This window comes from Agelaius tricolor, unplaced genomic scaffold, assembly GCF_023055355.1.
Source record: "Agelaius tricolor isolate 1412-34295 unplaced genomic scaffold, bAgeTri1.0.p SCAF_7, whole genome shotgun sequence".
Lineage (NCBI taxonomy): Eukaryota > Metazoa > Chordata > Aves > Passeriformes > Icteridae > Agelaius > Agelaius tricolor.
The window spans coordinates 20,802,316-20,817,288 of NW_027269267.1; the positions used below are offsets into that span (position 1 = coordinate 20,802,316).

Consider the following 14,973-nt stretch of genomic DNA (forward strand, 5'->3'; position numbering starts at 1 on the left):
ATTATACCTGAGGATATAAAGGATACAGTAACAGGCTGCACAGAGTTTCTTTGGGGGAAAATGAAGAAGATTAATTATACTGTACCATTAAGGATTGGCACAGCAGAAAAAAAGATAAACTTTCTTCTTACACACTGGCCTATGTGCCACAATCATGTTTTCCTTAGGTTCACTGACCCATCACACTAAACACCAGCCATACTTTTTTTTTGTTCTTTTCTATAATAGAGTGGACTGATTGCACCACAGCATCCTTACCAACTGATTGACCCCCATCCTGCATGTGTAAAATGAACAGCTTCTCACAGGTCAAAGCAGGATGGATTTATAGTTGTAAATGAAAAGCTGGAAGTTCTGGGGATTTACAGAAATACTCAAACTTCAGGAAGGAGGTTGGCTAAAGGGCAAAAAGTGGTCTCATGTTATGCAAGCATACATATTTGGATTTTAATAAGAAATACAGTTAAGACAGCATATGACAATTACAAATTACAAAGAAGTCCAACAGCTCAACTGTGTGAACCTGCTGGAAAGTTAGATGGCATCTGGCTAAAACTTTCTCAGCCAAATTGATATATTCTACTAAAAACAACTGTACTTTATATAAAGGTGAGAGTATAGATTACTCACAGATGTTAAACCTAGGGTAATGAGGTTTTTTTTGAAATAGCCTTTAATAAAGGTAAGCTAAACCTAGCACGATGCCTCGTTTATTAACATTAACACACATGCCTGTGTGTGCATGTGCATACTCAGTCCAGAGAAAGGCAGACTGTGACTTAATGGCTGGCTTTTCTAACAACGTTTCAGAAAAAGTCTAACAACCATGGAGTTATTGCTGTGTTAATGAGGATGCAGACCTGATAAATATTATTCTTGGTGACTTATTTGAAAAGACAGAGAAGTAAAATTCAAGTGGGGAAAAAAGAACTTTTCTTCCTGGATTTCCAGAAGGAAGTCATCCTCTCTCTACGTAACAGAAGAATAAATTGCATAGGGGAGATACTATTGAATCTGCTGTCTAAAAAAACAATGAGAATTACATTGAGTGGTAAGAGACAAGGAAAACCTATTATTTACTTAATTTTAAAGAAAAAGAAAACCTGAGCCTCAAAATACAGTTGACTAATAGGATTTTTAATTTGCTTTAAAAAGCCTCTTTTCAGTCTTAATCTGCAATCAGATACTGCTGAGCTGTCCTGCTAGACTGCAGCCAAAACAGCAAACAAGCTCATCTTACCTTCATTTGAAAAACTGCTGGGCACAGCAGTACATTTGCTGGAAAACAGCTATAAACAGTCACATAATTGCTATGAAAGCTTTCCCAGAAGACGAGTTAAAATTTTAAAAATATCCCTGAAAGAACTAGGATTATCACAGTGCTTATGTGACATACAGGATCCAAAGATGAGTGAAGGTGGGTGATCAGACAAATGCCACACACAAGAGTTCAGCCTACAGAAGAGAAACTTTTTAGTCAGGGGCCAAGATCCCTCTCATTCAAAGTCTTATCTCAAGTGTAAACCTGCCTCTCTAAGAGAGTACAACTAAGTAAACAACCTAGAATCATTACTCCAGTTGCTGTTGGGTTACAGCATACAAGGAAAAGGAACCTACACCCAACATCACACCTTGGGTATTAATAATACAGACATGCTTATAAAGTTTTGGGATTGTGCGTCCAGTGTCATTAGTATCAAGTCTATGCAGTAGCAAACAACTGCTCATTAGTAACTGTTGTTGAAAGAGCAAACTGTATGTCCCTAGTTCAAAGGAAACCCCTGCCCACCACAATCTGAGCTCCTAGGCTTTGCCTCTTTGCTGAAAATTAAAACAGCAGCTAAAAAATTTGTATTAAAAAACAGAATAGGTCAAGGGTTAACCCCCCATCTTCTCCTTTCCCATCCCCAGAATGAGAAAGCACAGATTCAGGGTGAAAAGTTTTTAAGTTTTCACCACGAACACACATATCAGTTTCACTTGAAAAGTCTCCCAAATCAATTTTCATTCCTTTTAATAGCCAAAGTTGTAGGAACTAACTTGCTCATCAGCAAGAGCAGCACCACAGGAAGAGCAGCATCTGCGATCAAGCCAGTTAATGAAGGTGCCCATCCCTGTCTCTCCTCCACCTGACTGGCTGCCAAGGCAGATTTCATTTCCCTCCAAGCCTCCCCCATTTGTCCACCATGCAAAGGCATATGGCTTTTCACCAAAAATATACCAAAAAAAGAGGTTAAAAACATGAATGCTCAATATGACTGTCCCTTTGAGATCTTCTGGGAAACTCGCTTGGGACACTTTTGCCTAGACTGACCTTCCTGTATTAATAAGATATATATTACCACATTTAATTTAGGAACTTGCAAAACCACCACAGTATGCTTATCCAACACAGACTGTTGTGTCCTAAGGCAAAAATTTCTAAATAATATACATATTTTTGAAATCCCTTAAGTCGTTTAAATGAAAGTAACAGCCACAAGAGAGCGCTACCAGCAAAGGATTCAGTCACAGGAAGAAATAGACTTAAAGCTATTCAGTGTAATAAAAAAATAAAGATTGTGGTTAGGCAGTCCTATTTGCACATCTAAAAAGTGACCTCAGACATTTAATTGCTATAGCTGTGATCTTCAGAAGTCAGAAAATATTCTGGATGTCTCTATTTTTGAAGGTGGAATTTGAGGTAGAGCATTGACTCTCTTTGTTTCAAAGGGAGATTAGTCAGCAGTTTCTGGATTTTTCACACCTTTAAAATGATTCACTCCAACACCTGAAATTAAACAGCTTTTCTAGTATTACCAGTTTTTTTCCTGAATGTTTGTAGCTGACTAAAACTCAATGCAATGAGTTAAAACAACAAAACTGAGGCCTTGATGTTGTTTATGATCTCTGTGTACTGAGTATCTGAATACCCTGTACTCCCTTCTTACTTATCTTTTCAAGAAAAGTGCCAACAAATTATAACAACAAAGTCAACCTATTTTCCTGGAAGAAGCAAATGGAACTGCAGCACTTTTGTCCATGCAAAACAGAAGGAGTTCCTGTTTTTGCAATTTCAGCTTCTAGTATCTTATCATAAAAGGAAATGACTTCAAAAAAGTATCCCCAAAAAAGAAGTGACCTAGAACTTAAAAACAATAAAATAAAAATATAAACACATGCTAACCTTACTTCTTAACTTCTAGGGGGAAGGAGAGGCTCTAAAAGAGAAAGCAGTAATGAAAACAACCTATTAATATTCAGGTATTCTTACAATGGCAAATTGAACCAGTATTTTGACAGAAAAGTTATTGACAGAATTCTATTGTATGGGTATCTGTAGAAATCCCTATAATTTCAGCCAAGCAGCATATTCTACCTTAAATGCCCATTCTCACATGCCAAAACTCACACAAACATCTACACAATCACCTTATGCCTTGCTGTCAACCATGGTGACCTATAGGGCCTGTGGCACTGCTCTTTGTTTTCTCCTCCCATGTATCAGGTAACCAGTTGGTCTGACCTCCCTGCACTTGAAAAATGGAGCAAACAGCAACACCACACTACAGCCAACAGAGCCTCTTTTAATGCTGGAAGGAGTATGACTTAGTCACAGCACAGCAGCTCCTTTCCTATCCCATGCTCTAATTGCATTTTACATACAAAGAAACTAAAGAGACCTGCAAAATGCTCTGCTTCTGTATGTGAAAATAAATAAATGCAAATAAATTATCAACCCTAGTGCCCTTAAAGACTTCAGTCATTAACTTGAAGAAATCAGGATTTCATCATCACAGTTTGCTCAGGTTTTCCTTGTTCCTCAGCCCAACTGTACAGGCTTGAGCAGGATGGAACAACAATTTCATTTATAAATAAGATATGCACTGTCAACAAAGAGGTATTAATTTGTATGAGGTATAACATCATAAATCTTCCTGCCTTCTGAATTCACAATAGACTACCATGATAAAGCTCTCATATTCTGGAACTGTTTTTCCTTGCTCTGCCTAGGGGAACTAGAGAGACACATGTGGATGTCTGAGATAAAAGAATTGCTCTTGGGATTTATGGTATATTATATAAGCTACATAAATATGTTTCCCTCATCCTTATTTTTTGCACATTCTACTACCTTTTGATGGCTAGACAGCATTAAACTCCTGATGTCACCTTCTTACCTCAGTTTTTACCATAATTTATCAGAATTCCTCAGAAGGATAATAGAACATTTTTAATGAGTATTTATCATTGGGAAACATCTAAAGAGCTTCACACATTGAATAAATTGGTTCTGGCAGGATTTATTTTCAAGTATCTTAGAAATTATCATGCCATGTAAAGTGCTAAAGAAATTAACCTTTAAGGTAAATATAAAAGAAGCATTATTCACCAGTAACACTGAAGAAAAACGCAGCCTCTGACAGGGCCAATGCTAACAGCAGCAGCAGGAGTCCAAACAAGGGGTTTGGGGCTGTCTTATCATGGCTGAGGTGAAGGAGCAGGAAGCAGAGCAGCCTTCAGACACATTCCTTCCTGCCATCTTTGCCCAGGATGGGCAGAGTGAATGCCAGAGCAGCACAGGGCTGCCTGCAGCAGCCTGAAACGCTGCCTTCAGCAAGAAGGAACTTCCCACATCCTTGGGGCACACAGCCACAGAAACCCTGCTGCTGCTTGTGGCCAGAAACAACAGGTGTGTTTTGCCTCCCAGCCACTCAGCACAATAAGCTTACCCTTCAATAGCCATCCCAAATGACTTGAGGTTCCTCAGAAACCACATGCCAAATACTGGGCTTTCTACACAGGTGTGGTGTTTTCCCACACCGATTTCAGCTGTAATTTACCTCACCACGTCCAAGGTGACCCAAAAACAGGAATGGGGAAAGGGAATTCCTCTTCCCAGGGCATTTCAGGAGACAGCCCAGCCCTACTTCATCTTCATCTTGGTTCAAACACTATAGCCACATGATGCAAATTACAGAGCCTCCACAAAGAACTGTGCCACAAGCTGGCAGGGTTCAGGTTTTACCTGAGAAAGCTATTTTGCTCTGACATGACCTATGCCAGACCAGTTACCATCTCCCAGAGGGCTTTCTTCTCCCAGTCACATGCCAGCCCTCGTTCAGCTGCCCACCTGCTGCCAAGGCTGCTCCATGAGCCAGATCAAAGAACTGACTCTGGTTTTGATTACAACTCATCAGAAATTTCCCCAAACTTCAGCTTTTGTCATTCTGTTCTTCTCTGCACTCGGTATGAAGCTGGCCTAAAAGCACAAGGGCTGTATAACTCAGCAGTGTGATAGCTGTGACTCTGTGCCAGACCTTGTTTTGCCAGGCAACCCAGTATTATGCAGATTCAGTAAAATCAACCATAAAATATCCTGAGTTTCTTGTGCAAGAGATAAGATGTAAATTTCTTCAGTTATTCAGTAACTAAATCTGCAACACACTTACATTCCTGCCCTTCTTTGAAGTGGTCACATTTCTGAAGTTAAGGGTTGGATTCAGAAATTATTTTAAAACTTCTTTATAATCTTCTCAAATTGAAAGGTGTTACATGTAGTTACTTGAGCAAGTAGAGCATAAAATCTCTACACTCAATATGGGAGATACTTGATGCTGAAATATAAGAAGTGCCAAGTGCCAACTTGTCAATCATTTAATCCTCAGGATGGGAAATATGTAACCTAAAATAAAATTTCCACAAGGAGAAAACTGCAACACCCTGAAATAGGAGTATTATTCCTTCTCTCTTGAAATTGGACATGTATATCTCCACATCCTTAACTAGTGTTAAACAACCCAACACTCTAAGGTGCTTAAAAGCAGGCCCAAACAATTAATTATTTCAAAACCTATAGAACATACACAGAAGCATGCCTTCAACATGCAAAGATCATCTCTGACATAAAAAATTATTCATTTGGTCTTTAATAGATGGGTTTATAATTCTGTTTCAGTCAGGAGTCTGAAGATATCTACAGTATTATTGAACACAAAATTATCTGTGTGGGCATGCAAAAGTATTATGTGAAATGAGTAAGTCTTCAGATCCCTAAAGTTTAGAAGGCTCACTTGTTCTCCTCTCTCTCACCCAAGAGGCTACATATTAGAGTTTCCAGCACCTACAATGAAATTCACAAGTGGAAGGCAGTTTTCAGAGTAACTCCAATGTACCACCTTGTAAAAAGCTATAGTTAGATCCTGTAAGCACTTCTTTACTTTTTTTATTTTCAGTCATGTGAGTGCTCTTACAAAGTTGGATGAGACTACTCATGCTCAAAATTAACCATTCTGACAAGTGCATGCATGATTGAAGGGAAAAAACCCACTACTAAAATGCAGTCATGACTCACCAGTTGTTACTGTTTGATGGATATCCCATTCCACAAAAAAGCTATGTTGCCCAATTTTGGTAATTACTTAAAAACTGAATAGTGCTGCCACAAGTAACCTTTTGAATAAGTATATTCAAATTACAGAATATTCCTTTTACCTACAAGGAAATGTCTGTGCCCTTCCTACTAGCCCAAACATTGTCCTAACAGAGTTGCCTTGGTAAAATATTGTCACATCTGTTGTCATTTTGGCTTTCTGTTATTTAAGCTTTACAGGGCAGATTTTTTAGATTTGCCAAGAAATAAATTATGGAAGTTGCCACAAAACAAAAACATGTCAGTCATGACATAAGTATTTGAGAGAAGCCTGACAGCTGTATAAGACAAACATCTGAAATCACAAGACAACAACTTGCTCTTTGAAACCAGGGACAATACACCACCACCAACTGGAGAATTAAAGCTTACAATCATCTCAAGCATCCATCAGTGTGGCATTAACAGCATGAACCAAATCATGTTAATGCAACCAAGAAGCAAGTGAGGTGGGCAGAAAATTAGGAAATAAAAGTGCTTTTTAGATGTACAACCCCACCAAAAAGGCAGGTGGCATGGGAAACATCCTGGGTAGTATTGCTAGGGTTACAGCAAAGGGAATGTGGATTCACACTGTTAATGTGTTGGGTTAAGTGACTGTGATGCAACCAGGAAAAAAGGTCCTCATCAGGGCGTTTCTAAGAGATAATTTGCTGAAAATATAAGATGGAAGTGTGTGTTCCTCCTTTTGTCATGTCCATTCCCCTTCCATCAGTAGTGCAGGATCACACAGTTGAAGGATGAGGAGCACAGTGGAGCTCCACACAGTCAGCCTTGTGTTTGCCCATGGAGAAGTTGGAAGGCAGATCTGAGCAGGAGGGGACCTCCATATGGGCTGGTCCACTCTGTGTGCCTCAACTGAGCACAGTGTGTGTACAGGGTGGTTTATTTGGCAGATGCTCCATTAAACATTCCTTCATAGAAAGATCCTGCTGGGATTACTGGCACTCCTTAAAGCACAGGACATCCACCCCAAGGTCCTCCTCAGCTGGGTCTGGAGGTGCTGTGCAGTTTGCATGATGCCCCATGTTTGTCTCTGTCTGGTTCCTGCCACCCCACTGTGAGCCATGGTACCTCACTGGCAGCAGCAAAGGAGACAAAGAGGTGCCCTAGCCTGGTCATGCCGTGTCACAATTCCTGAAACACGTGGCTTACTCCCCTCTCCGTCTCCAGGCCTGGCTGGGAGCAGTGTCCATACCTGACACACATTTACACCTGCCCATCCTGCTGAGAGCAAAAGAGGGGACCCACAGCAATGTACTAACTCACCTCTCAAGTGAATTGGCAAAGTGGGAGTTAAAAAGTGCCCAGCCCTTCTACCAACTGTAGTCCCACAGAAATGTTCATGCCTTGCACTTGAAAGCTGTGTGTGTCTGTTACAAATACCCACTCCCAAAGATCTGCGGTGGCACATCCTGCTACACAGCTGTCAGTTCAATAAACATGGGTGGCAAGGGGCTATCACACCTGCCCACTTCTTACAGCAGTGGTACATGTATGCAGATAGAGCCCTGGAAATCCCTATTACAGTTCCCAAATTTTACATTTCCAAAGTTTGGTTGAAAATACAGGAATTTAAAAAAAAAAAAAAAATTAAAAAAAACCCCAAACCATTCTTGGTCAGTGAAGGCCAAGGTCAATCTTAAAAAGGAGGAATTATGGCTACTGGGCAGCAAGAGAGAAACCACTGCTATTTGTTTTGCCATAACAAACCCAATTCCAGAAGAAATTAAATCTAATTGAAAGACAAATTAGATTTCACTTGTAATCAACAGTGGCTCTCTACAAGTGCATTTGGTTTATTGAGCAATGCTTAACCATAACCATAGACAAAACAGTATACTAAATGTTTAAAAGTAATTTAGTATACATCTAATTTTGCAGATTGTTTTCTATACCATTTTAGTATCTATGAAAATAGAAGTATCAAGGCCAAACACAGGTAAGAGACAGAATTCAGTTCTCCATCTCTATCTCATGATTGTACAGAAAAAAAATCCCTCAATTTCCCAAGTAATCTCACAAGTTGATATTCTCAAGTTTCACAGAGTACTTCTGTGGCCAGGAGCCATGAAGTACAGAGTTAGCTACTCCACAGGTCATAAATAGGTAAGACTAGATCTCCTTGCTAAGTTACACAAAACCCATTACAGAAAGGTCACTAGTGGTGTTCAGCAGGTTTCTGCTCAGACTGTGACAAATTTCAGTGATCTCCCAACTGAATGTTGTAAATGACTGTCAAGATTTTTATTCACAGATTTCTGCTCAGGTCTCAGGTGTTTGAAACAGTACTGTACAATCTTGGAGCCCTCAAGACATTCATTAAAAACTCCTTCTTCTGTGCTTTAATTAAGAGTTGACTGTCTTCATGAAGTGCCATGCAAACACAGACAACTCTAACTTTCCATGTCTAGGTGTTGATACCACAAGCATCTTGAAAGTCACTTCCCTTGTTAGGATCTTGCACAGTAATGTCAGCATCCATGCTACACTTCCAATGACAAGTGTGTTTGCTCCCACTCTCTCCCTCTCCTTTAACAAGGGACTTCCTCTGCATTGCAAAAAGAGCTTGCACTTCAACAACATGAAGTCACAACACCAAAATGCTACAGAAAAGGAAAAAAACCCCACGAGTTCTCATATGTACACGATATGGCCAAAGTACAGAACTTTAGAACTACAGAGCTGGCCAAGTTAAATGAATTCCAGCTTCTCATCACTAGCAGACCCTGTGGAAAAGAGGCTGCTCCTGCTCTTGCTCACCCACTTTGACTGCTGCTAACAGAGGACTCAAGCAGCCAAGAGGACAACCCAGGTAACTTCTTAGGGTGACACCCAGAAGTGGAAATCTCACCCTGCCTTTAATAAAAACACATGAAAGCCTCACCTATGTGCCAATTTTTAACAGTTTAATGTGTCTCATGAATGCATAGTGAAAAATCACTCTTATTACGGATTTGTAATTTATGCTTATGTCTAGCATGTGCAAAAGAGTGAAGATGGTACGTAATAAAAGGAATTTAAGGTAGAAATATATGCAAAAGAATTAAAGTACACAGAATATGGCAATCACCTCAACATCAACAGTCAGTATCGACACTCAGAGCTATTTCATTTGTATGCAGAGATGCACACCACATCCAGACAAAAATTCTCATGTAATTCCTGTAAGAAATATCCTAAACAGTCTGCTTGCCATTTTCCTAGGAAAGGAAATTACTCAGTACTACGTTGAAGAACTAGCACGCAATTAAGATGTATTGTTTCTACAAATCCACTTGAGAAAATAACATGAAGCCTCCTGAGTCCTATTTTAATCAGGACTGAAAGTACACTGCACTTGTTCTACCATCAATATATGTAAGCCACATAATTGTCATGTTTGTTGTTGAGCCAGTTGCACAGTCCTGATTTGGTTTAGACCACAACTATGCAATGCTTCCAGAAAATACAGCAAAGCATATATGCTGATAGCCAACACATTTATGGTGAGTATTTGGCACTGCAGACAGTTTTATTAGAAACCAGTGTTATGTTCCCTGTGTGAGTCAATAATCATATTCTTTAAAAAGAGCAAGCAAATATAATTTTTTGGAAGCCAGCTACCACTGCAGAAGATCTAAGACCCTTAAGAAATCCTTGTCACAAAGTAATTGTTGTGAATGAAACACATTACTCTCGCTAAAACATTTTCCCTTGGTCTTTGCTGTAGGTACATTAGACTTCTAAACAGACAATAGCATGTCCTACTGTTTCCTACATACAGTTAGCTCAACATAGGATCAGGCTGTGGCTCTACTGCTTTGAGAAGAAATTTCCCAGGGACACACTGCCAGCAGTGGCAAATAATGTCAGTATAATTATAGTATATATCGATTATACTGACATATATCATAATCATACTGACATTATAGCAAGGAAAGTTCTCTACTTTCCAGAAGAATTTTGTTAAGTAATTTTTTCATAACATAATAGATTTTTAGAAGTCTGCTCTTCACTTCTAGATCATTATACAATAGGTAAGACAAACAACCCCAAGGAAAAATGTTTTCCACATAAAATCTAGATCTTGGTTATGCACATTAATGCTCAGAGATAGCAAAAACAACATGATAAAAACAAAGATTCTCTTAAGCTTCAGGATTGAGTTGAACTTCAAACCTTCTGTCTATTCTGTGCTTCAGATTATCACACTGACACCACAGAGAATAAAATGTTAAACCAATGCTACAGAGAGCCACCACAGTGCTAGACAAAGGACACTGGGCAAGCAGACAAAAGATGCTAAAATGACTTGCAGATCAATACCTCATCTTCTATTTCTACAATGAAAGGAAATTGTAGGACTGTTCCCAGTCTCTCCAGGGAACAGTAAGTGTGGATCTAAAAATGTAACAGTAAGTGTGATCTAAAAATGCTACAACAGCCTTTTGAAGATTGCTGCAATTGATTAAAATGCAGACTACCTCTGAAAAGTGGTACCCAGCTGAAAACCTACTTACTCAAGTAATTTTGTAGTCAGATCAGTTCCCTGATCCAATTCAATCCAGACCTGCAGGAGTGCTCACACAAAGACTAAACAACTGGTTTGCTTAAACACATGACTGTTTAAAGTACTCATAAAAATTCAGCCTAAGATTTAGGGCAAACAAAACCAAACTAATACTGTTGCTCAAACCATAACTTCTGAAAGAAAGCATGCAACAAGACTTTTACAAAAACCTGCATCATTTCAACTGCCAACAGGAAAAGTTACTTCAGCGCAGTGACAGTAGTGCATGAGAACAAGCTGGCCAAGAATAAAATGAGACTGGAAGTTGAAAGGTTTCTGACCATCAAAAGGACTGATGTCCTAGGGCAACTTTCCAAGAGAAAGAGCAAAGTTGAAAAACCAAGACAAAAGCCCCAGCTAGTTTCATTCAGTAAGTTTTATGAAATTTTATCTAATATTGTGCAGGCTTGTCAATGACCCAAAGGGCTATTGCCTCGTTTGGAAGCTATGGAAGTTCTTAATGAATTTCAGACAATAATGTTTTCTCTAACAAAGCCACTGTTTCAGCCTCTTGGCTAGACCAGCTAGCTTGTTTTTGACCACTGCACACATGCTAAGGAAGGAAAAAGGGGAGAGATGATAAAGGACTGATGAAGATCCATCAGTTTTGCACCGAAGTGCTCAAGGGCATGTGCACCAATGGGTTCTGCTGCCTGCAGAGAATGGCCATAAGCCCCAGCAGCAAATCAGCACTTGATTAGCTGTAGCAAAGTTCTCCAAAATCACATGCATGAAATGAATTATAAGATCATCAGTGCTGAAAGAGACCTTTAAAAGATCCAGTCCAACTGTCCACGCAGCACTACCATGGTAACCCCTAAACCACTAGAACATAACACCCAGCACCAGATCCAGGTGTCTCCAACACCAGGGAGTGATTCCACCACCTCCCTGGGCAACTTATTCCAATGCCTAACCACCCTATTGGCGAAATTTTTTTTTTTTACTATCTAATCTGATTTTCCCATCTTAAGGCCACTTCCTCTTGTCCTCTTATTGCAGTCACAGTAGAAGAAAATGGCCCCCACGTCACTGCAACCTCCTTTCTGATGGTAGTAGAGAGCCATGTGGTATGAATAACAAGAATGACACAGCTGTGCCTCTCATGAGGGTATTTCTGCACCAAACCTGCTGCCATTTCCTAAGATAGACCAGAATTCACAGATGCTAAGCAAATTACTGTCATAAAATTGAAAAGCACCAAGAGAGGGAATCTTTCTACTCTGTCTAAAGCTTTTCTTGGTAATTAAGATTTGCTGTCTTGGCAGATTCTTCAGTGTCTATAAAACTTCTCAACCCTGAAGTTCTCCCTTTCTCTGACAGGAACAACTGATGTAACCTCTGCCAACAAGTGCTTTTACTGGAATAGCCAGCGCAAGTTGGAACTGCTGAACATCAACATGACTTATGGTAGTTATGAATGTATTTTGTTTTGCTTTTATTAGCTTCAATGCTACAAAAAATTGGTGAGAGCTTCTGGAAGTAGCTATTGTTGAGGATATAAACTATCAGCTGTGAAAGAGCTCCTGGTTCCCATAATTGATTCTATCAAAATACCTTCTAAAACCAAAAGTGAAAAGCACACTTCTGTACCTCTCTTACCTATCAGTGCTATTTCACAAAAGACTGTTCTTGTTTGAGACAGCCTCAGTCATTTATGGACTGGACCATCATACCTGTCAAGCTCATGTTCAAGGTCTTGGCATTTTCTGTGTTGCATCAAAATTCCTTTTGGATTCCAACAAATTCTCACATGAAAGACTGGCTGGTATAATTTGATAAAAGTAATTAACTAGAAAGTTCTGATACACCAGAGTAGGAAATTACTAACAAATATCATGTTGTTCAGATTTCCTGGTTGGAATTTTATTCAGCAATTACAAGATTTAGCTACTTTGACATTGGATCACTTCTGTCAAAAATAGTTTATGAAAATTATTTTTAATTCAAGTTATTAAAAGTTGTGTGAACTTAACAGTCACAAGTCAAAATGTCAAAAAGTTTTCATACCAAAAATGTGTTCTGTTTTGATAAACCACTTCACTTTTCCCCTTCACTAATAACCAACTGAAAGTACTCTTTATGCAAACCACTTATGAAATGTTTGAGACCTCAAATACTTTCAGAGTAGGTAAATGCTTTTCCAAAAGTTTCCCATGTAACCCACTCCTCACAGCACAACTGGCCCGCATGGCAGATGCACTAGGGAGTATTGCACAGTATGAGGGTGTGACTTGCACAGCAAAGGCAGGGGAGCAGGGCTGAGAGCCCTGCTGTGCTTTGGGCACTGCACCTCAGGAGGACAGAGGCACTGTCCTGACTCATTACATCACAGCACTCACAGAATATACTGCCTCAGGTTTTGCCCTGATCAACAGGCTGCCTCTCTCCACACTGGATCCATAAAGAGTCTGTGTTTAAGGATGAGTGGAACACCACATAATATACACATTAATAACACTGAATGAAAGTCATTAACTTGCCAAATCTTGGCAAATTTAGTTGCTCAGTAGCTTATAGGTTGAAAGACATTTGGTGTTCCAGCTAAGGACACAAGCTTACCTTTTCACTACAAGCTTCAGTGTCTTATGTGAGCCTTTCACCAGACAGATTGCTTCTTGTCGGAAGCCAGACAGGCCAACATCATTGATGCCAACAATTTCATCCCCAGCCAGTAACTTGTCCACAGCTGCAGCTTTGCTTCCATCTTCTATCTGAGGGGGGGGAAAAAAAGTACATAAGAAATAGTAGAATTATACAGGTTGCATAATGCCACCTTTAAAATAAACTAATGAGCTTTCAATACTGGCTTCAACAAAAATTAATACAATAATTAAGTGCTTAACATAATTAGGAAGGCACATTAAAAATCACTATAAAGAAATTATACAGAGTAATTATACAGAGACAATTAGAATATGAAATAAATAAAAGAGAGGAAATCTCCTGAGAAAGCTAGAAAGCTTGAGGGAAATTTGGGAATATGAGGAAGAACTTCTTTGCTGTGCATGCACTGGAACAGGTTGCCCAGAGAGGTTGTGGAGTCTCCCTTCACTGGAGATGTCAAGAACTGTCTGGATGCAAATCTGTGCTCTGGGATGACCCTGCTGGAGCAGGGAGGATGGACCAGATGATCCTCTGTGGTCCCTTCCAACTTGTTCCATTCCATGATTCTGTGAAAAGCATCTGTCATCTTGACCTCTGTTCAATACAGAATGTGTAATCATACTTGCAAATAGAGCTTTGGGCAGGCATCTAAAAATCTGCTTCTCTAGAGAAGGCAGCCAATAATATAAACCATTTTGTCAATAGCATTAACATACAGCCAACTCCAAAGATCTGGCATGCAATAAAATCCCAAAATATTGCTTAACAGGCTGGTCTAGAAAATGAAGGTTTTTTTCATCAGGAACATAACATTTAGGAAAATACCTGAAAATTTACCATCCATACAGCTAATTAACAGCTCTGGCTTAAACACACAGTGATACTAAGGGAATTTCACTGAAAGATTATTTTGCTGCCACAGGCAATTCTTGAATGCATTAAATTATTATACAACTGTTCTTTAAAAGAACAGCTAAATTAAAGGCTTTTGTAATTCCCACCCCTACAAAGCTAAAAAATCCCACATTAAAAGTTACCCATTTTCAAAATTTAAAACAAATCTCACAAGCTTAATCAGACAGATTAACAAGTACCAAGAGTTTGAACTGATTTCAAACAATGATTACAAGGACGTTATGAGGTTATGCAGAGAGAAAATTAGAAGGCCCAAAATCCAGCTAGAACTTAATCTGGATACTGCTGTAAAAGACAATAAAATATTTTCATAAATACATAAGAAAGCAATGGAGGGCTAAGGAAAATCTTTATCCTTCACTGGATGTGTGGGGACCATCCCTGTAAAAGATGGGGGCACTTCAGTACATGGTTTAGTGGTGGACTGGGCAGAACTAGGTTAACAGCTGGATTCTATGATCCCAAAGCTATTTTCCAAACAAAACAG

At 39.3% G+C, this 14,973-nt stretch overlaps 1 protein-coding gene across 5 annotated transcripts in view; it reads right to left on the reverse strand.

Moving 5' to 3' along the window:
* The window catches only part of SHROOM2 (shroom family member 2), a 117,012-nt gene that overhangs the window by 56,686 nt on the left and 45,353 nt on the right, over nt 1-14,973 (reverse strand). For all 5 annotated transcript variants that reach the window (XM_071430564.1, XM_071430565.1, XM_071430563.1 and 2 more), the window contains exon 2: nt 13,527-13,678. In XM_071430564.1, coding sequence (XP_071286665.1) covers nt 13,527-13,678 — 152 coding nt within the window. The remainder of the gene's footprint in view (nt 1-13,526; nt 13,679-14,973) is intronic.